Source organism: Myotis nattereri, assembly GCF_964212035.1.
Source record: "Myotis nattereri genome assembly, chromosome: 3".
Taxonomy (NCBI): domain Eukaryota; kingdom Metazoa; phylum Chordata; class Mammalia; order Chiroptera; family Vespertilionidae; genus Myotis; species Myotis nattereri.
In genome coordinates this window covers 145,156,099-145,176,758 of record NC_138077.1, presented here as the reverse complement: position 1 = coordinate 145,176,758, position 20,660 = coordinate 145,156,099, and the positions used below count along the sequence as shown (strand labels likewise).

The 20,660-nt window shown below is 40.1% G+C and overlaps 1 protein-coding gene across 4 annotated transcripts in view; it reads left to right on the top strand.

Annotated features, from left to right (window-relative positions):
• The window catches only part of CCDC18 (coiled-coil domain containing 18), a 125,982-nt gene extending 106,210 nt beyond the window's left edge, over nt 1–19,772 (top strand). For all 4 annotated transcript variants that reach the window (XM_081087751.1, XM_081087750.1, XM_081087749.1 and 1 more), the window contains 3 exons: nt 1,397–1,597; nt 8,300–8,767; nt 19,632–19,772. In XM_081087751.1, the coding sequence (XP_080943877.1) occupies nt 1,397–1,597; nt 8,300–8,767; nt 19,632–19,646 (684 nt within the window). In that variant the 3' untranslated portion in view covers nt 19,647–19,772. The remainder of the gene's footprint in view (nt 1–1,396; nt 1,598–8,299; nt 8,768–19,631) is intronic.
• The last annotated feature ends 888 nt before the right edge of the window (nt 19,773–20,660 follow it).

Below are 20,660 nucleotides of genomic sequence, written 5' to 3'. Positions count from 1 at the left end.
TTTTAAAATACAGGTTTTAGAATTGTCAGAAAAGTCACTTAATAATTATTGCAAGCCTCATTCTCTAAGGAGAGCGCCCACCTTGCCTTTCACTACCCCCTTTCCCCAGGCATGATTTCCTTGCTTCTCTCTTCTAAGCTTCAAGGGCCCTTCTTTTGTCTCTGTAACATTTCCTGAAGCCCATTTCTTCTGTGGCTCACTTCTTCTACCTATGTGACCTTCTAAAAATAAACTCTCTCTTATAAGATAATAAAAAGAATAATTATTGCAAAACTGATTTTTAAAAAAATATTTGCTGGCATTCAAAAAATATATTTTTTATTGATTTCAAAGAGGAAGAGCGTCTGCAGGCTGACGCTTTATCCATTGAGTCAAACCAGCTAGGGTGCAAAACTAATTTTTTTATGGTCCTGCCTGTGTGGCTCAGTGGTTGAGCGTCGACCTACATACGACCCTGGAGGTCACGGTTCGATTCTGGATCAGAGCACATGCCTGGGTTGCAAGTTCATCCCCAGTAGTGGGTGTGCAGGAGGCAGCCAAGCAATGGTTCTTTCTCATCATTGATGTTTCTCTCTCAGAGACTCTCCTTCCATTCTGAAATCAATAAAAATATTTTTTTAAAAACTGATTTTTTAATGAAAATGAGATTTTTAAAAAGTTTTTATTGTGGAAATTTTAAACATTCAAAAGTAGAGAGAATGGTATATATCTTCTCCCATCTTTATTGTTCAACTTCAATAATTAACAACTCTTGGATTGGCCAATTTGATTTCATATATAAGTATGTTGACCATTTATTTTATCTAAAAGGGAATACTTTTGAGAATGAAAAGGGATGCTGTTACTAACTAACCAGGACACCAAGGCATAAAACCCAGAAAGACCTCGGCAAACTGGGAAGTATGGTGGTCACTATATCTTTAACCTCACTCACTTCCCTTCCCCTTCCACATACCAGCTGTTGTTTGGATGCAAATCCCAGATGTCACTGTTTCATCAGTAAACATTTCAGTAACTATCTCTAAAAGATAAGGGTTATTTTTAAAATTATTACTATAATATCATTATCACACCCAAAAATTGACAGTAATTCCTTAATATCACCAACTACCTAGTCATTGTTCAGATTTCCCTAATTGTCACAAAAATGTCTTTATGGTGATGTGTTCAAATCAGGATCCAAAACTAGTCCATTTTATTTGGTTCTTAAGTAAATTTAAGATTATAGTTCCTTCCCTCTCTTTTTTCTTCGAGTATATTATCTGTTGAGAAATCAGATATTTGTAATTAAAAACAATTTACTTTCATTTAGGTGGAAGTGAAAAGTATTAGAATGTTATTAAAACCAACACAACCCTATTTTCTTCTTTTCCTTTTCAATGTTGGGGCTATATAGATGATTTCACATCAAGAGAACCATGCAAAGTGGAAGATTTCTGTTGACTCTCAGAAGACTTCTGTTCAGCAACTAAATGAACAGTTAGAGAAGGCAAAATTAGAATTAGAAGAAGCTCAGGACACTGTAAGCAGTTTGCATCAACAAGTCCAAGACCGGAATGAAGTAATTGAAGCTACAAATGAAGCATTACTTATTAAAGTAAGTAAACATATAAAAGTGTATAAAGCATATGTTGCTGTAAGAATGGCAAACCTGTAAGAAATTTTTTTCTTGTTGTTAATCCTCACTTGAGGATATTTTTGCCATTGATTTTTAAAGAGAGTGGAATGGAGAGGGAGAGACAGAAAGCATCGTGTTCTTGAGCGGGAATCGAAGCCAAGACCCTTCAGTCCGCAGACTGATGCTCTAACCACTGAGCACCCAGCTAGGGCTAGAAAAGAAATTTATTTTGGAAAATTTTTTATAAGAGTTCATTTGATGACATGCCTGGAAGCAAGACCTCAACAGGCTGAGAAAAATGCTTCCCAGACTGCCAGTCTGCAGTTTTTACTTGACTTGAGTATATATGTCATTTTTTCAAATAGCCTATTTCTGTTTCTTTACCCTGCTGATCATGGCAGTTTATTCTGGAATTTGGGGTTAATATTAGTATTGATGCATAGAGATAAAAATTTTAATGTTAGTTTAAACCTGCCAATGTATATGATTAACATGGTCAGTTTTTTAAGACCTTAAAAAAGAATAATCTAATTGATAGTTAGAAAAATCATTTTATAGCAAAATGAAAATTATTTAAAAGCCAAAAATCTTAATTAAATAATACCTTAGAAATATTTCTAGTTACTGAGCTAAGCACGTAAATCTCTTATATAATACTAGCGGCCCAGTATATGAATTCATGCACCTTGAAAGGAACTGTGGGCTGTGAGGCTACAGTGGGCACAGGGGCAGACCTCGGCCCATCCTCTGTGTCCCCACCCGGCCCCTCCTGCACTGGACCTTAGTCCCCTGTCTGCCAGCAGCCCTGCTCCCACTGCTGCTGCTCCCATGCACTGACGGCGCTGACCCCACTTGCACCCGCTGACAGCGCAGAGCAATTGGAGCTGGCCCCAGCAGTGGGTGCAAGTGGGGCTGGTGCTGTCAGCAGGTGCGAGTGGCAGCTGCTGCCCCGATTGCCCCTCAGGAGCAGGGGGAGGTGGAGAAGCCCTCAGGGGCGATCGGGGCTGGCAGCTGCCTCTCGCATCCATTGATGGCGCCGAGTGATCAGGAATGGCGCCAGGCTCCAGCAGCAGGTGCAAGTGGCAGCTCCGGCACCAGCAGCGGGTGCGAACGGGGCTGGCACTAGCAGTGGGTACAAGTGCCAGGCGGGACTGCGGTGCACAGGAGCAAAGAATATTCAGTAACCACCAGACGCTTGCGCCGATGACAGCGACCTGTGCCCCACCTTGATCTGGCGCCCCCGCTCACCTGCTCCACCATCCCACCATGGCTGACTCTCACCAGGTTCTGCGCTCTGCCGCCTGCTGCCAACACCCATCATGTTCTGCACGCCCTTCCTGGTGATCAGCGCATGTCATAATGACCGGTTTTTCGGTTGTCCAGTTGTTCTGCTGTTCAGTCTGTTTGCATATTAGCCTTTTATTATATAGGATGCCTTGATATTCACAGTACTAAAAGAAACCTGAATAGACAATCTAAAATTATATTTTGGTTGAATACTCTTCCTGAATTTTTTAAAGTATGTTTTTATTGATTTTTAGAGAGAGAGAGGAAGGGAGAGGAATAGAGATAGAAACATTGATGAGAAACATCAATTGGCTGCCTCCTGCACGCCCCCTATTGGGGATTGAGCCTGCAACCCAGTCATGTGCCCTGACTGGGAATTGAGCTGGTGAACTCTTGGATTATGGATTGATGTTCAACCACTGAGCCACACTGGCCAGGCTCTTCCTGCTTTTATTGAAACATTAATATACCTAATATTCTGGCGATTAATAACATTTATACAAAATTATAAAACTTCATTGGGAAAAATTGACTAAAAATTGAAAAGACTCTGCATTATGTATTCCTTGTCACAGTAGTTATCTCTGCTCATTTGTTAGATATTACCAATGAGATAAATACAATTAGATTGCACTTATCTATTATCCAGAAGTTTTTTAAGTTCAACTACTTTGAAAATTGCCAAAATACTGGGTAAATATCAGCAATTCTAAAATTAACTATACATATAGAGATCTTAGAACATGTACCATAATTAGCAAATATACCAGTCAGAAAATAGAATTCCTTTGTTTTCTATTATAATTTTTTTGTTAATCCTCACATGAGGATATTTTTTCCACTACTTTTCAGAGAGAATGGAAGGGAGGGAGGAAGGGGGAGAGAGAGAGAAAAACATGGATGTGAGAGAGACACATTGACTGGTTCCCTCCAAACCCCAACCAGGGCTGGAGAGGGAACCCGCAAGCAAGGTACATGTCCTTGACTGAGAATTAAACCTGTGACCCTTTGGTGTGCAGACCGATGCTCTAACCACTTAAACACACTGATCAGGGCGAATTCCTTTGTTTTCTGACACTAGCTCTCAAAGTCAGTGTCAGCTGGCTCATAGGAGAGAAAGAAGTAAGAAAAGTTAATAGAAGAGTAAAAGCTGGCATAACTGTAACAATTAGAAGTAGCTACGGGGGGGGGTGGCGGTGGCTAGGGGCCGGGAGGAGGGGGTCAGGAGGGCAAAACAGGAGACATCTTTAATACTATCAACAATAAAAAATATAGCCCTAACCTGTTTGGCTCAGTTGATAGAGCCTCAGCCTGGGAACTGAGAGGTCCCAGATTCGATTCCATTCAAGGGCACATGCCCGGGTTGTGGGCTCAATCCCCAGTGGGGGACTTTGCAGGAGGCAGCCAATCCATGATTCTCTCTCATCATGGATGTTTCTATCTCTCTCTCCCTCTTCCTTCCTCTCTAAAATCAATAAAAATATTTTTTTTAAAAAACAAAAAATATATTAAGAAAATAATATTAAGTTGGTCTGACGGTTGTGGGTTATTGTTAAGAAAAAAATAGAAAAAAGAGGGGAAAAAAGAAAATATTAAAAATTTAAAAAATAAAGAAGTAGCTATAAATAATTGAAAGCAATTCCATTAGTAGCAGCATTAAATACAGAGAACAAAAAGAGAAAAGAGATGATAAACAGTGTTTGACGCAATTAATCTTTCCATCTCATTTACTTTAGTACCCTAAAAAGTGCCTAGTTTTTTGTTGTTGTTTTTTAAAAAATATTTCTTTATTGATTTCAGAGAGGAAGGGAGAAGAAGAGAGATAGAAACATCAATGATGAGAGAGAATCGTTGATTGGCTGCCTCCTGCACACCCCACACTGGGGATGGAGCCCGCAACCCAGGCATGTGCCCTTGGCCAGAATCAAACCTGGGACCCTTCAGTCCGCAGGCTGATGCTCTATCCACTGAGCCAAGCTGGCTAGGGCAAAAGTGCCTAGTTTTGAGGGCAACTGGAGTGAGAGCAAAGCTAAGACCATTTTCTGAGAGCCCTAAAGGCATCATTATATTATGGCACATTACAATAATGATTACGACAGGGACCTTCGTTGAGTCTTAAGAAAAAGTTGAATGATGTTCAATGTATTCAGTACAGTACATTCTTTTAAAAAATATATTTTATTGATTTTTTACAGAGAGGAAGGGAGAGGGATAGAGAGCCAGAAACATGGATGAGAGAGAAACATCGATCAGCTGCCTCATGCACACCCCTTACTGGGGATGTGCCCGCAACCAAGGTACATGCCCTTGACCAGAATCGAACCCGGGACCCTTGAATCTGCAGGCCGATGCTCTATCCACTGAGCCAAACCAGTTAGGGCAGTACAGTACATTTTATTATAAAAATCAGATGTTTAACTTAAGTGGAATCCTACTTTGTGAGATACTGCATTTCTCAATTGTGGCTAGATAACACGCAAGAGGTTTGTTTGTTTTTAAACTTCCCACATAGCAGTATATATCTACTCTATAGGTACTTTATTAATTGTAATTATAAGAATGTGAATCCAAGACTTACATTAAAAATTTTGGCACACCTGCCACTTATAAAGTTTTTCTAGATGAAGTAGTATAAAGATATAAAAGAACTGATATATGCATATTAGATTTGTATTTTTTAATGCACACTGTGGTAATGACAGTTATAAGCACCGTATTTTTAGAAAATATAAAAAGTATCAAGTTAAAAATAGCTGACTTAGAAATTTATATCTTACTAGAGGCCCGGTGCACAAAAATTTGTGCACTCGGGGGGGGGGGTGGGGGAGGTGGGGGTCCCTCAGCCCAGCCTGTGCCCTCTCGCAGTCTGGGACCCCTTGGGAGATAACGACCTGCTGGCTTAGGCCTGCTTCTGGGTGGCAGAGGGCAGGCCCAATCCCTAGGTGCAGCCCCTGGTCGGGCTCAGAGCAGGGCCGATTGGGGAGTTGGGGCGCCGCCCCCTGTCATGCACAGAGCAGGGCAGATTGGGAGGTTGTGATGCCACCCTCAGTCACACTCAGGGTAGGGCCGATTGGGGGGTTGGGGCACCGCCCCCTGTCACACTCAAGGCAGGGTCGATGGGGAGATTGCGGCTCCACCCCCTGTCACGCACAGAGCAGGGCCTATCAGGGGGTTGAGGAGCTCCCCCCTGTCACTCATAGAGTAGGGCCGATAGGGGAGTTGGGGCACCTCCCCCTGTCACACTCAGGGCAGGGCGGATCAGGGGGTTGGGGCGCCGCCCTCTATCACCCACAGAGCAGTGCTGATCAGGGGGTTGGGGCGCCGCCACTGTCACACTCGGGGCAGGGCCGATGGGGAGGTTATGGCTCTACCCCATCACACACAGAGCACGGCCCGTGGGGGGGGGGGGGGGTGTTGGGGCACCGCCCTCTATCACCCACAGAGCAGGGCCGATCAGGTGATTGGGGCGCAGCCACTCTCACACTCAGGGCAGGGCCGATGGGGAGGTTATGGCTCTACCCCGTCACACACAGAGCAGGGCCCGTGGGGGAGGGGGGGTTTGGGGTGCCGCACCCTGTCACACACAGAGCAGGGCTGATCAGGGGGTTGAGGCGCCGCACCCTGTCACACACAGAGCCGCAGGGCGATCAGGGGGTTGGGGAGCTCCCCCCTATCAGGCACAGAGCAGGGCTGATTAGGGGGTTGGGGTGCCTTCCCCTGTCACGAACAGAGCAGGGCGGATAGGGAGGTTGTGGCCCCGCCCCCTGTCACAGAGCCGCAAGGCGATCAGGGGGTTTGGGCACTGCCCCCTGTCACACTGATCCCGGTGCCGGGAGGCCTCGTGGTTCCGCTGATCCCAGTGCCGGGAGGCATTATTACCCTTTTACTATATAGGATAGAGGCCTGGTGCATGGGTGGGGCTGGCTGGTTTGCCCTGAAGGGTGTCCTGGATCAGGGTGAGGGTCCCCACTGGGGTGACTGGTCAGCCTGGGTGAGGGGATGATGGTTGTTTGCAGCTGGTCACACACCCTTCAGGGTGGGGGTCCCCACTGGGGTGCCTGGCCAGTCTGGGTGAGGGGCTGAGGGCTGTTTTCAGGCCGACTGAAGCTCCCAACTGCTCTTTTTTTTCTTTTCTTTTTTTTATTCTGGGCCAGCTTTAGCTCTGGCTCCATCTCTGAGGCTTCTGCTGCTGAAAGAAGGTATCTGGTTTGTTTCAGTTCTATAATCGAAACTCTGTATCAATTCCAGCTCTGAGATCCGGGCCTCGCTGAAAGCAGGTTTCTGGGGTTTTGTTTAGCTTCTATATTTGTTACAATGTTTCTTAAACTGCAGGCTCAGAGGCCGGAAAGCAGGTGGGGAACGTTGGTTTCCTCCGTCACTGAAGCAAGCAAGCCTCATGTTAGTTTCAAGCTGCCTGGCTGCCGCCGCCATCTTGGCTGGCAGTTAATTTGCATATCTTGCTGATTAGCCAATGGGAAGGATAGCGGTCGTACACCAATTACCATGTTTCTCTTTTATTAGATAGGATGGATACCCATAAGAAAAAGAATGTATTTGAACAGGAGACTACTACACATATCATTTAAGTTTTAAAATGAAAATGTATTTTCTTCACTTTCTTAGGCTTTATTATTTTTCAATGTAACCTCATTCTTAGGATCCCAAAATTGGGTCAGAAGACCCAAATGTAGGACATGGAAAAATAATAGAAATGAAAAGTTTATTTAATAAGGATTGATTTATCAAATATTAGTAATCATTTTCTTAAAGGTTTTTCTTTGAAAATTTTCTACCATAATAAAGCTTTCTTATAATGAGGACATATAAAGCAGAGTAGCTAATATACATTTATTTTCTATTAGAAATTCTGGTATGCATGCATATAAGCATAACCAATGGACATAAGACACTGGGGGGTAGGGGAGGCCAGGAGATTGTTAAGGGCGGGGGGAAAAAAAGAACACATATGTAATACCCTTTGTAATACTTTGAGCAATAAAACAATAAAAAAAAATTCTGAAGGGAGTTGTGGGGTTTTTTGTGTGTATATATTAGATTAACAAAAGATTGTGTATTTTTACACTGTTTCAGAGAAATTTTTAGATGAAGATTTTAGTCTTGACTAGAGAATGATACTGTGATTAACACTAAGCAGAAAAGAATTATATAAGGAAAATCTAGTTTTTATGGAATTCCTTAGTGTAGTTTAAACGTATTTCAAGTAAATATATGTAATTGTCCAAAAGGTTTGAAACAGAGCTGGGAAAACCCTGTTAATTTGTTATAAAAGGAATTTTTATACTGGGATGAAGGTTGACTTAGATGACTTCTAAGAGTCAGCGATTTTATTTAACAAAGGGTATTGAGTACCTCCTATGTACAATTTTTCTACAGGAATCAGAATTAACCAGATTACAAGCCAAAATTTCTGGACATGAAAGGTCAGAAGATGTCAAGTTTCTACCAGCCTCCTTCACATCTCCAATAGGAAATATGCCTGGCATTCAAGATCCAAAATTTACTAAACATGCTCAAACAGCTTTTCTCAAGTGTAGAAAACTACGTCGCTCCATTAGTGCCAGTGACCTTAGTTTCAAAACTTATAGTGATGAAGATCTTTCTGCAGAATTACTACAGGACTTAAAAAAAATGCAATTAGAACAACCTTCAACATTAGAAGAAAGCCAGAAGGATCTGACCTATACCCAGTCTGACTCATTTAAACCTCTCACATATGACCTAGAAGATGACAGTTCTGAGAATAATGACTTCAGTACTCTTAGTGGAATGCTAAGATACATAAACAAAGAAGTGAGACTATTTAAAAAGTCTTCTATGCAAACAGGTGCTGGCTTAACTCAGGTATGTATCTTATACATTAGAAGTTATAATGATTTGTCTCCTCTGAATATCATTTTATTAGTTGTAGAAAATCCATGTTTAAATGAAGCATGCCATTAGATGATGTACACAAATATTGAAAGTACAAAAAATTCACTAAGTTTGAAATGCTTTTACAACTGAAAAGTAGAGTTAAATATTTTGCTTTGAAAAGTAATTTTTTAAAAATAACCTATATTTTTTATTAAATATAATCTCTATATTTGCTTAAAGGACTTATTCTACCTCGTGTTAGGAAAGTATTTTTAACTCAAGAATATTGGAAAATGTTCAAAATTAGTTTGTTTCTAGACTTCCTGGAAACCATTCTAGTAAAGATTAAGGTAACCTTTGTTTTGGTCATAAACTTCTACAGTGGCTCAGAATATCTCATTCACATGATTTATCTACTCCCATTATTCTTTGAACATATCATACTGAATAGGCAACTCTATACCTACTACACTCAACATTGTTTATAAGCATTTAATCAATAGTTTGCATATGGAAATAAATAATCTCTTGTAGGTAATATTACCGTCGCTTTTTTAAAGTGCCCATTTGCCTCATTTTTAAACACATAAAAATAGGTTTGGTAGCCTGAACAATTTGAAAAGTGTTTTTAGCATGGATTCAAGACAGTGTTATAGTTTCTTTTCATTTCTCCATACCCTTTCTCATATTAAAAAAAGCTTAGCCCTAGCTGGTTTGGCTCAGTGGATAGAGCGTTGGCCTGCGGACTGAGGGGTCCTGAGTTCGATTCCGGTCAGGGGCACATGCCTGGGTTGCGGGCTCCATCCCCCATGGGGGCTGTGCAGGAAGCAGCCGATCGGTGATTCTCTCTCATCATTGATGTTCTCCCTTCCTCTCTGAAATAAATAGAAATATATATATATTTTAAAAAGCTTAACTTACTGCCCTCACCGGTTTGGCTCAGTGGATAGAGCATCGGCCTGCGGACTCAAGGGTCCCAGGTTCGATTCTGGTCAAGGGCATGTACCTTGATTGCGGGCACATCCCCAGTGGGGAGTGTGCAGGAGGCAGCTGATCGATGTTTCTCTCTCATTGATGTTTCTAACTTTCTATCCCTCTCCCTTCCTCTCTGTAAAAAAAAAAAAAAAAAAAGCTTAACTTACTATTTACATGTAAAAAGCTATATAAATGTAATATTGTGTTTAAAACAAAATTTACACATTATGAAATTGTGGTATAATAAACAAGACAATCTACATTAATAAAAGACAAACATGCAAATTAACCATACCTTCACTATGCCTTAAGCCAAGCCCACCAGCCAATCAGAGCAACTATATACAAATTAACCCAACCAAGATGGCGGCCGGCAACCACGGAGCTGCAGCGAGTAGGAGGCTTGGTTGCCCAAGTATGGAGGAAGCCAAGCTTCCAGCCTGCTGCGACTGGCTCTGAGCTCCACTCAAGGCAACAAAGTTTCAATTATAGAAGATAAATAAACCCCAGATACCTGCTTCCAGCCGGCTGTGGCCAGGGAGCTGGAGCAAGCAGGAGGCTTGGGTTGCCCCTGGCGATGGAGGAAACCAAGCTTCCCGCCTGCCCTGGCTGGCTCTGAGCTCCACTCAAGGCTACAAAGTTTTAATTATAGAAGGTAAATAAATCCCAGAATAAAAAAAAGGAAAAAAAGGAGAGGCTGGGAGCTTCCGTCGCCGGGGGGCTTGGCCAGCCTGAAAACAGCCATCAGCCCCTCACTCAGGCTGGCTAAACATCCATGGGGTGAGGGTCCCCATTAGGGGGGGCTTAACCAACCTGCAAACAGCCATCAACCCCTCACCAGGCTGGCCAGGCGCCACAGTGGGGACCCCCACCCTAAAGGGGGTGTGACCAGCCTGCAAACACCCATCAGCCCCTCACCCAGACTGGCCAGGCACCCAAGCCGGGACCCCCACCCTGATCCCGGACACCCTTCAGGGCAAACCAGCCGGCCCCCACCCGTGCACCAGGCCTCAATCCTATATAGTAACAGGGTAATATGCAAACTGACCCTAACAGCAGAAGGACTGGGAATGACTGGTCACTATGACACACACTGACCACCAGGGGGCAGACGCTCAATGCAGGAGCTGCCCCCTGGTGGTCAGTGCGCTCCCACGGGGGGAGCTCTGCTCAGCCACAAGCCAGGCTGATGGCTGCCAGCACAGCGGTGGTGGCGGGAGCCTCTCCCACCTCCTCAGGAGCACTAAGGATGTCCAACTGCAGCTTAGGTCTGCTCCCTGCTGGTAAGTGGACATCCCCCAAGGGCTGCCGGGCTGCCAAAGGTATGTCTGACTGCCAGCTTGGGCCCGATCCCCTAGGGAGCGGACCTAAGCCAGCAAGTGGACATCCTCTGAGCCGTCCCAGACTGCAAGAGGGCATAGGCCGGGCTGAGGCTCCCCACCCCCCAAGTGCACAAATTTTTGTGCACCGGGCCTCTAGTCTTCTATAAAACCTGATAAAATTTGTTTTCATTTAGCCTTTAAGATTACAGTTGTGTTCACTATATATCATTTATTCAGCCATTCACTTCATTTAGAATTTATTGAAAAACTATATAATAGTAGTTTCTAGGATTATGTGAATAAACAAAAATGACTAAGAACCTGTCCAAACAGAACTTCCATTTTAGTGGAGAGACCATCAATAAACAACTAAATTGACATACATTCTAATGCCAGGTGAAAAGAAGTGTTATGAAGAAAGTTGGTAAGAGGATGCCTTGTGACAGGGGTACTATTTTAAATAGAGTGATCAGGACAGGCCTCTGACATTTGATTAGAGTCCTGTAGGAAATAAGGAAGTAAACTATCTCAGTATCTGGAGGAAGAACACTGGAGGAAAGGGAACAACAGCTACTAAAATGCTGAGGTGTTAGCATGCCTCATGTTCAAAAATCAGCTAGGATGTATGTGGCTGGTTTGGTGTAAACAAGAGGGAGAGTAGTAGCTGAGAAAGTAAGAGATAATTCTGTGGGGTACAAAAGGGATCTTATAGTTCCTGTAAGAAGTTTGGATTTTATTTGAAGTGTAATGGGAAGCCGTTGAAGCGTTCTGCTTAAGGACATGACATGATCTGATTTATGTTTTTAAAGGACTACTCTGGCTGCTTTACGAAGAATGGATGATAAAGACGCAAAAGCAAAAACTATCTAGTAAAAAACACTATCTAGGACAGTGATGGCGAACCTTTTGAGCTCGGCGTGTCAGCATTTTGAAAAACCCTAACTTAACTCTGGTGCTGTGTCACATATAGGAATTTTTTGATATTTGCAACCATAGTAAAACAAAGATTTATATTTTTGATATTTATTTTATATATTTAAATGCTATTTAACAAAGAAAAATCAACCAAAAAAATGAGTTAACGTGTCACCTCTGACACACGTGTCATAGGTTCACCATCACTAGGAAGCTACTTGTAATAATCCAGGCAAGAGATGATTTTGGATAGGCAGGAGGAGAGATGTAGAACTTTTGAGAATGGTTGAATTTCTGGATATATTTTGAAATTAGAACCAACAGGATGTAATGTAGGTTTTGAGTGAAATAGAGGTCAAAGACTTTGGCCAGAGTATCTGAGCATTTACTGAGATGGGGAATACTAGGAGATAGGCAGATTTGGAGGCATAGACATAATCAAGAGTTTGATTTTAGATATATTAAGTTTGAGATTTCTATTAGATGTCTAGGTGGCGATGACAAATGAGTGATTAGTTTGAGGCTGAAGTTATAATTTTTTTGTTTCATTTTTTATTAAATTTATTGGGGTGACATTAATAAAATTATACAGGTTTCAAGTGTACAGTTCTATAATACATCATCTGTTTATTGCATTGTGTGTTCACCACCCAAAGTCAAATCATCTTTCATCACTATACAATCAAAACCTCCTTTCTCTAACGTCTCCCATCTCAATTTGATTCTCTACCCAAGTTGTTCACAGAAAAAATGTTTCAGCTGACAACCCTTTCGTGTTGATACCTCAGCGTGACAAAACGTGTCTCTCAGGCAACAAAGGAGAGAAGGCTTTTGTTGCTGGTGAAATAGAGGGTTAACACAATTTGAAAACATAAAGAGGCCATCAAGAGTGCAAACAGTGGAGGCGGGGGGAAGGTCAATGGGGAAATAAAGGAGACATATGTACTACTCTTTGTAATACTTTAAGCAATAAAATAAATTTTTTTAAAAAAAGAGTGCTAATGTTGCTCAGGGTGTGAAATTGCTCACAAAACAGCAATCATAGGTAATTGAAGAGGTAGAAAAATCGTTGATTAGATAAACTAGTCCCTGGCTGGTTTGGCTCAGTGGATAGAGCGTCGGCCTGCGGACTAAAGGGTCCCAGGTTCGATTCTGGTCAAGGGCACATGCTTGGGTTGGGGTCTCGGTCCCCAGTAGGGGCCGTGCAGGATTCCCTCTCATTGATGTTTCTATCTCTCTCCTCCTTCCTATCTGAAATCAATAAAAATATATTTTTTTAAAAAAAAGATAAACTAAAAGCAGTTAGCTGGTGATAGTATTTCAGAGACAGTGATATGTGAAAAATTCCTTTAAGGCTAATAGGAAGTCAATAAATTTAAGAAAAGAAGCATTTGTTTATAAATTAAGCAGTACATTAGACATGCACTGTATATAAGAAAGGTTAAAACAGAATCATTTAGGAGTCTGGAATGTGTTAATTCAATTTACATTATTTGTAATGGAAAAAATTATTCTGTTTTTGAATAAATCACTTCTCGAACAGCCTTCTGGAACGAATTCAGTTAGAGAAATGAGGTTCCACTATATATTTGATCCCCTTACTTCCTCCCCTGCCCTCCTTTGCTGCTGCTAAACACCGTACTGTTTTGTGTCTGTTAGTTTCTGTTTGTTTGGATTGCTTGTTCATTTGTTGCTTTTAGTTTTATATCCCACAAGTGAATGTTCTTGACTTTTTCTGTGTGACTTGACTTATTTTGCTTAGAATCATATTCTCAAGATCCATCCAGGTTGTCGCAAATGGCAGTGTTTCATCTTATGGCTGAGTAGTATTCCACTGTATATATGTACCACGTCATCTTTTTTTTTTTTTTTTTAATTCTCACCTGAGGAGTGAGGATATATTCTTCATTGATTTTTTCTTTTTTTTTTTTTTTTTTTTTAGAGAGAATGGAAGGGCGGGAAGGGTGGAGGGAGAGAGAAACATCGATGTGAGACACGTCAATTGGTTGCCTCCCATACAGTGGGGATTATATCTGTAACTCAGGTATATGCCCTGGACCAGGAATTGAGCCCAAGACCCTCAAGTGCACAGGCTGATGCTCTAACCATTTAGCACAGCTGCCAGGGCTGTACCACATTTTTTTTTTTTTATCCAATCATATTGAAGGATACTAGAAAAATTGTTTCCATGTCTTGGTCACCATGAATAATGCTGCACTGAACATAGGGAAATGTATATCTTTATGAATACATGTTTTCACATTTTTCAGGTAGATACCCAGAAGAGGGATTGCTGGGTCATATGTTAGCTATATCCTTAATTTTTTGAGGAACCTTCACACTGTTTCCCATAGTGGCTGTACCAGTCTACATTCCCACCAGCAGTAAATGAGGGTTCCTTTTTCTGCACAACCTCTCCAACACTTGTTATTACTTGTTTTGTTGATAATAGCGATTCTCACAGGTGTGAGATGGTATCTCATTGTAGTTTTTTGTTGTTGTTGTTGTTTTTTTTTGCAAGTCAAAACTATCATTGTAGTTTTGATTTGCATTTCCCTAATAGCTAGTGGAGTTGAGCATCTTTTCATACATCTATTTTCTATTTGTGGGTTTTCTTGGGAGAAGAATCTATTCAGGTCCTCTGCCTATTTTTTATTTGGATTGCTCCTTTTTTGTTGTTGAATAATTGTATGAGTTTTTTATATATTTTGGATAACCCCGTATCAGAAGTGTTGTTTGCAGATATTTTCTCCGATTTGGTTGGATACCTTTTTGTTTTGTTGATGGTTTCTTTTACTGTGCAGAGCTTTTTAGTTTGATATAGTCCCATTCATTTGTTATGTGGTTTTTAGTTCTCTTGCCTTTGAGGTCAAATTCACAAAATCCGTTTTTTTCTATGTAATTTATTGTTTCAGGTCTCATATTTAGGTGTGTGATCCATTTTGAGTTAATTTTTGTGAATAGTAACAAATAGTAGTCTAGTCTTATTCTTTTGCATGTGGCTTTACAGTTTTCCCAGCACCATTTATTGAAGAGGCTTTCTTTTCACCATAGTATGTTTTTGGCTCCTTCATGGAAAATTACTTGCCCATATACATGTGGGTTTATTTCTGGGCTTTCATTCTGTTCCATTGGTCTGCTCCATTGGTCTATTTTCTGCCACAGTATCATGCTATTTTGATTATTGTTGGTTTGTAGTATAATTTAAAGTCAGGGAGAATGATCCTCTGGCTTTGTCTTATTTTTCAGGATTGCTTTGGTTGTTCAGAGTCTTTTGTGGTTCCGTACAAATCTGAGACTTTTTGTTCTATTTCTTTAAAAAAAATTTATTGGGATTTTGATGGGGATTGCATTAAATCAGTATATTGCTTTGGGTGATATGGCCATTTTATTTATTTAATTAATTGATTAATTAATTTTTTTTAGTCCTCACTTGAGGATATTTTTCCATTGATTTTTAGAGTGGAAGAAAGAGGGAAAGACAGTGAGAGAGACATATCGATTGGTTGCCCCCTACATGAGCCCTGACCAATTCCTAGGGTAGCGGAGGAGCTTGCAACTGAGGTACATGCCCTTGACTGGAATTGAACCTAGGACCCTTTGGTCCTTAGGCCGACGCTCTATCTACTAAGCCAAACCAGCTAGGGTTGATATGGCTATTTTAACTATGTTGGTTATTTTAATGAACATAAAATATCCATTTCTTTGTGTTTTCTCCAACTTTTTAAATAATGTCTTGTAATGTTCAGTATATAGTTCCTTCACATCCTTGTTAAGTTTATTTCTAGGTATTTTATTCTCTTTGTTGTAATTGCAAAAGGAATTGTTTTTTTCTCCTCATTTCTTTATCTAAAATTGTATTGTTAGTGTATAGGAAGGCAGTGGATTTTTATACATTTATTTTTATCCTGTAACTTGACTGTATTTTTTATTTTATTTATTTTTAGAGAGAGAAAGGTAGAGGGGGAGAAAGAGAGAGAAGCATTGATGTGAGATCAGCTGCCTCCTGCATGCTCCTTACCAGGGATTGAGCCCACAACACGGGCCTGTGCCCTGACCAAGAATTGAACCAGCAACCTTTTGGTGCACGGGATGACACCCAACTAACTGAGCCACACTGATCAGGGCAGTAAACCAGCATTTTATATATTAGTGGGAATGATCCAGTAGACAGGGAAACTGATAATTCAAGACAGAGAGTAGAAGGAATAAAATTCTCAAGGTAGAAGAAGATAGGATCCAGTAGAGAAGCAGAATTGGCCTCGAATAAAGAAGGCAGTTCATCCACTGCAGTGGGAAAGAAGGCAGAATATATGGGTACAGAAACATGTACAGTGGAAGATTTGGTGGGAAGGGAGGAATTTCTTTATTGATTGCCTTTATTGTCTTAGTGAAATAAGAAGAAAGAGTATAATTTAAGACATAGAGTATCATCTATTGTAGGTTTAGGATCAGTGAAGAGCCTGCCTGGGGTGGCTCAGTGGTTGGGCATCAACCTATGAACCAGGAGATCAGGGTTCAATTCCCGGTCAGAGCACATGCCTGGGTTGTGGGCTCAATCCCCGGCGTGGAGTGTGCAGGAGGAAGCTGATTAGTTATTCTCATCATTGATTGTTTCTATCTTTCTCTCCCTCTTCCTTCCTCTCTGAAATCAATAAAAAAATAAAAATATACAAACTACTGTAGACAGTTCCTAAGAAAATTCAGCCAAAGTTAAATTCTATGTACATATGGTTGTTTATTGTAGCGATACTCTACTGAGTTTTAAATTTGCGTTAACCATAGTTACTACTCATTTCTTTAAGCTCACATGGGACTCTCATGGCTCACAAGCCTCAAATTGCATGACCTATGTTGACTTAATTTTGTCATAGATAGAAGGCACTGGCTCTTTGGGTTACTCAGAACTCACTTCAGGGCTCCTTTGGAACTCATTCTGGAACTTATGCTTTACAAATACTCATCTGAGGGTTTTCTTCAATTCTCTGATGCTCATTACTTGCATATTATACATTATTAGTCTTATGGGAAAGGTAATGAAAGGCATCTTTTCAATGCTTTTCTGTAGGGCTTCCATTGTTTTCTAATTTCACTGTTGGGTTTTTGTTTTTTTTGGAAGGTAAGAAAATTCAGAGTGAGAACTGCTACTATTGAAACTTTGACTTGCTATGGTTTTACTGTTTATGGTCATTTACGTGTACATTGCTCTAATAAATATGTATTGCCTTGTAAATTTTACATGAGATATTGAAAATTATCTTTATCTGTCATGTTAAAAGTCTTTTTCTGCCCTAGCCGGTTTGGCTCAATGAATAGAGCAGTGATGGCGAACCTTTTGAGCTCGGCGTGTCAGCATTTTGAAAAACCCTAACTTAACTCTGGTGCCGTGTCACATATAGAAATTTTTTGATATTTGCAACCATAGTAAAACAAAGATTTATATTTTTGATATTTATTTTATATATTTAAATGCCATTTAACAAAGAAAAATCAACCACAAAAATGAGTTCAGAGGTGACACGCGTGTCATAGGTTCGCCATCACTGGAATAGAGCATCGGCCTGTGGACTAAATGATACCAGGTTTGATTCTGGTCAAGGGCACATGCCTGGGTTGCGATCTCTATCCCAGTAAGGGGCGTGCAGGAGGCAGCCCATCAGTGATTCTCTTTCATCGTTGATGTTTCTGTCTCTCCCTCTCCCTTCCCATGATCTACAGGCTAGTTCTGGTTCTCAGGTTATTCATCTACTAACTGCATTGGTCTCCAATTTACAAGAATAATTTTTAAACACTTTTAAGCCAAGTAAGCTATTGTTTAAATGAAGTGTTAGAAAGAATTACAAATATGTCAATCAGATCCAAAGATAATTTATCTGGTTAAGGGAGGGTTATGTCCGATTTTTAACCAGCTACGTGCTCACCCTGTTTCATGACTGCATATTCAGACTCCAGGACTGCCCTGGATTACCCTTTAAAGAAAATAAGCACAAGCTTAGGGCACGGGCACCAAGGGAAGTGGAAGCACCACAGAGTTTTGTGCACTAGCTATAATGCATTTAATTCTTTCACTGCCACGCTTAACTGGAATAGAATTTTTTGTAATTATCTTTATCTGTCATGTTAAAAAGCCTTTTTTTTGCCCTAGCCAGTTTGGTTCAGTGGATAGAGCATCGGTCTGCAAACTAAATGATCCCAGTTCAATTCTGGTCAAGGGCACTTGCCTGGGTTGTGGTTTTGATCCCCAGTAAAGGGGGAGTGCAGGACGCAGCCGATCAATGATTCTCTTTCATCATTGATGTTTCTATCTCTCTCTTCCTCTCTGAAATTAATAAAAATATATTTTAAAAAACACCTTTTTCTTTGGAATGGTGAATGTAAAGTTTAAAAGCTTGGTTGAGGTGTCATTGGCTTTTACATTTGTTTCTGACTCATGGTGTGAGTTTCATTTCTATAGAGAGTAAAACAAGCTGGCCAAGTCTGATAGCATTTAACTCATCCGCTGATTTGGACCTTAAACTCATTATTGTAAGCAATGGAAGGGCCAGGAGGCATTGTTGGACTGTGCTCAGGGCATCAATTGGCCTTAATGGAGTTCCCGCTCCAGAGAGAATGCAGTCTTAAAATCCACTGGTTCAGCAGAATACCATATAGAAGTTGGTATGTGAGAAGTGCTTAGCAAGTGTTAGCTCCCTTTCTTCTGTTGCAGCCCAAATACTAAATTTCCTGACACTTAGCTATGTTGGCAATTTCGTTCACAATAAAACCGCTAACAGCAGTATTCTGCTTTTCTGACAAAAGCTTCAGAACTCACAAAATATTACACATACACAATTTTAAGGTATTCACAGACTTCCAGTAAAGAACTTTTGTTTTAGATTAGAGCAGTGAAAGTGTTGTTGATTGATTAGCCAAGTCATAGTTTATTCAGAAGTTATAGGAAGTATTATTTCTTATTATTTCCATCTTATTTACAAAAAGGAAAAGTAGTTTACAAAATATGGTCTGTATACTATGCAATAAAATGAAAAATAAGAATGGAAAAAATCAGCTATAGGGGGGAAAATGGGGGAAAAAACCAAGATGAGGCAGGAGTGCAGGTAATATCTAGAGACATAATAACATTTTCAAGTTCCTGGCCCATGGAAAGGCCAAGGTATGATAAGAGTATTTGACCTGCATTTTTAGAATCTCCTGGGCCCTTTCCCTCTATTTTTCTACTTTATGTTGTGCTACTTTCTTTGGGCAAACTTTATTTCTTTTTTTTTTCTTTCCTGCTCTATTTTTATTTTTTCTTCTTTCTTTTTCATTGACTTTCTTCATGTAGCCTTTGGTCTTTCTTATCGTGCCCTCATTTGAACTATGTGACACCAGTGGCTAAGTATCTTATTTTTATTATGCCCCCATTTTTGTGTTTTAAATCAATTTAGTTTAACCTTGCACTCCTTCCCCATCCTCAACCAGAATTATTTGCTTTTTACATCCATGAGATCCATTATTGATCCATTTTTATTCATTTTTTCAATTAGCTTAGTATTTCCAGTCTTGCTTTAAATTATGCTCCTGATTGTTTTAGTGGATTTTTAATGCTAAATCAATATAATAATCTTTCAATATTAATCTATTATTTTGTATTATTCCAGGGAGAAAATTTATAATTAAAAGAAGATGTTGATGTGATGAAAAAATGTGACTTATGGTACAGTGCTGTGTTTCCTTATTATATGTAGCTCATACTTCATAGAAGCTGTTATTTTACTCCTTTTGAATAAATTTTATATTTTAATATTTTTAAAGAAAGTTCTTTCTTCTAAAGCTTACTTATATTTTTTTGTGAAAATTAATTCATTATTTTTGGTTTAAATTTTCTGCTTTCTTTGTTTTTTATGTAAAAACTAGAGGCCCAGTGCACGAAATTTGTGCACAGGTAGGGTCCCTACACCTGGCCGGCAATCAGGGCTGATCTGTGGAGTGACTGGCAGGGCGATTGGGGGGCCCCCACTGGCACCCACCTTGGCTGGCCTGGGACCTGTGGGCTGGGGGAAGCTCCTGTGTTGAGTGTCTGCCCCTGGTGTTTAGTGCGCATCATAGCAACCGGTTGTTCCACTGGTCATTCCACCATTTGGTCGATTTGCATATTAGGCTTTTATTATATAGGATTATTGTTAAAATGCACAAGTATATTGAGTCATTTATATTTTTTTAATCAAACTACCTTAGTATTGTTTATTTTTCTGGTAATGTTTTATTTTTAAAATGAATATTACAAATTTAAAAGTCATTCTGCCACAGGTTCGTATTGTGTTAATAATGGCAGGCTTCTGTTGAGTATTTGTCATTTTTCAGGCACTATTCTAGCAGTTTATATTTGTTAACTCATTTAATCCATATGATAATGACATGAAGTAGATACTATTATTATTCCTGTTTTACAGGTGGAATTATTTAACATAATGACACAAGTATGTGTTACAAAGAAATTGATATGTTCTAAGCATATCAATTGGGTTAGTGACTCCATTTACACAAGTTAACTTTATGGTAGAATAAAAATAATGCAGCAAAATTAGGATGACATTTAAACATTTGAATTTACAAATCTCTCAAGAGTTCAGATTTGATGTCTTTAGACAAAATACTTAATTCATATGTAAATATAAGTGATCCTTAGA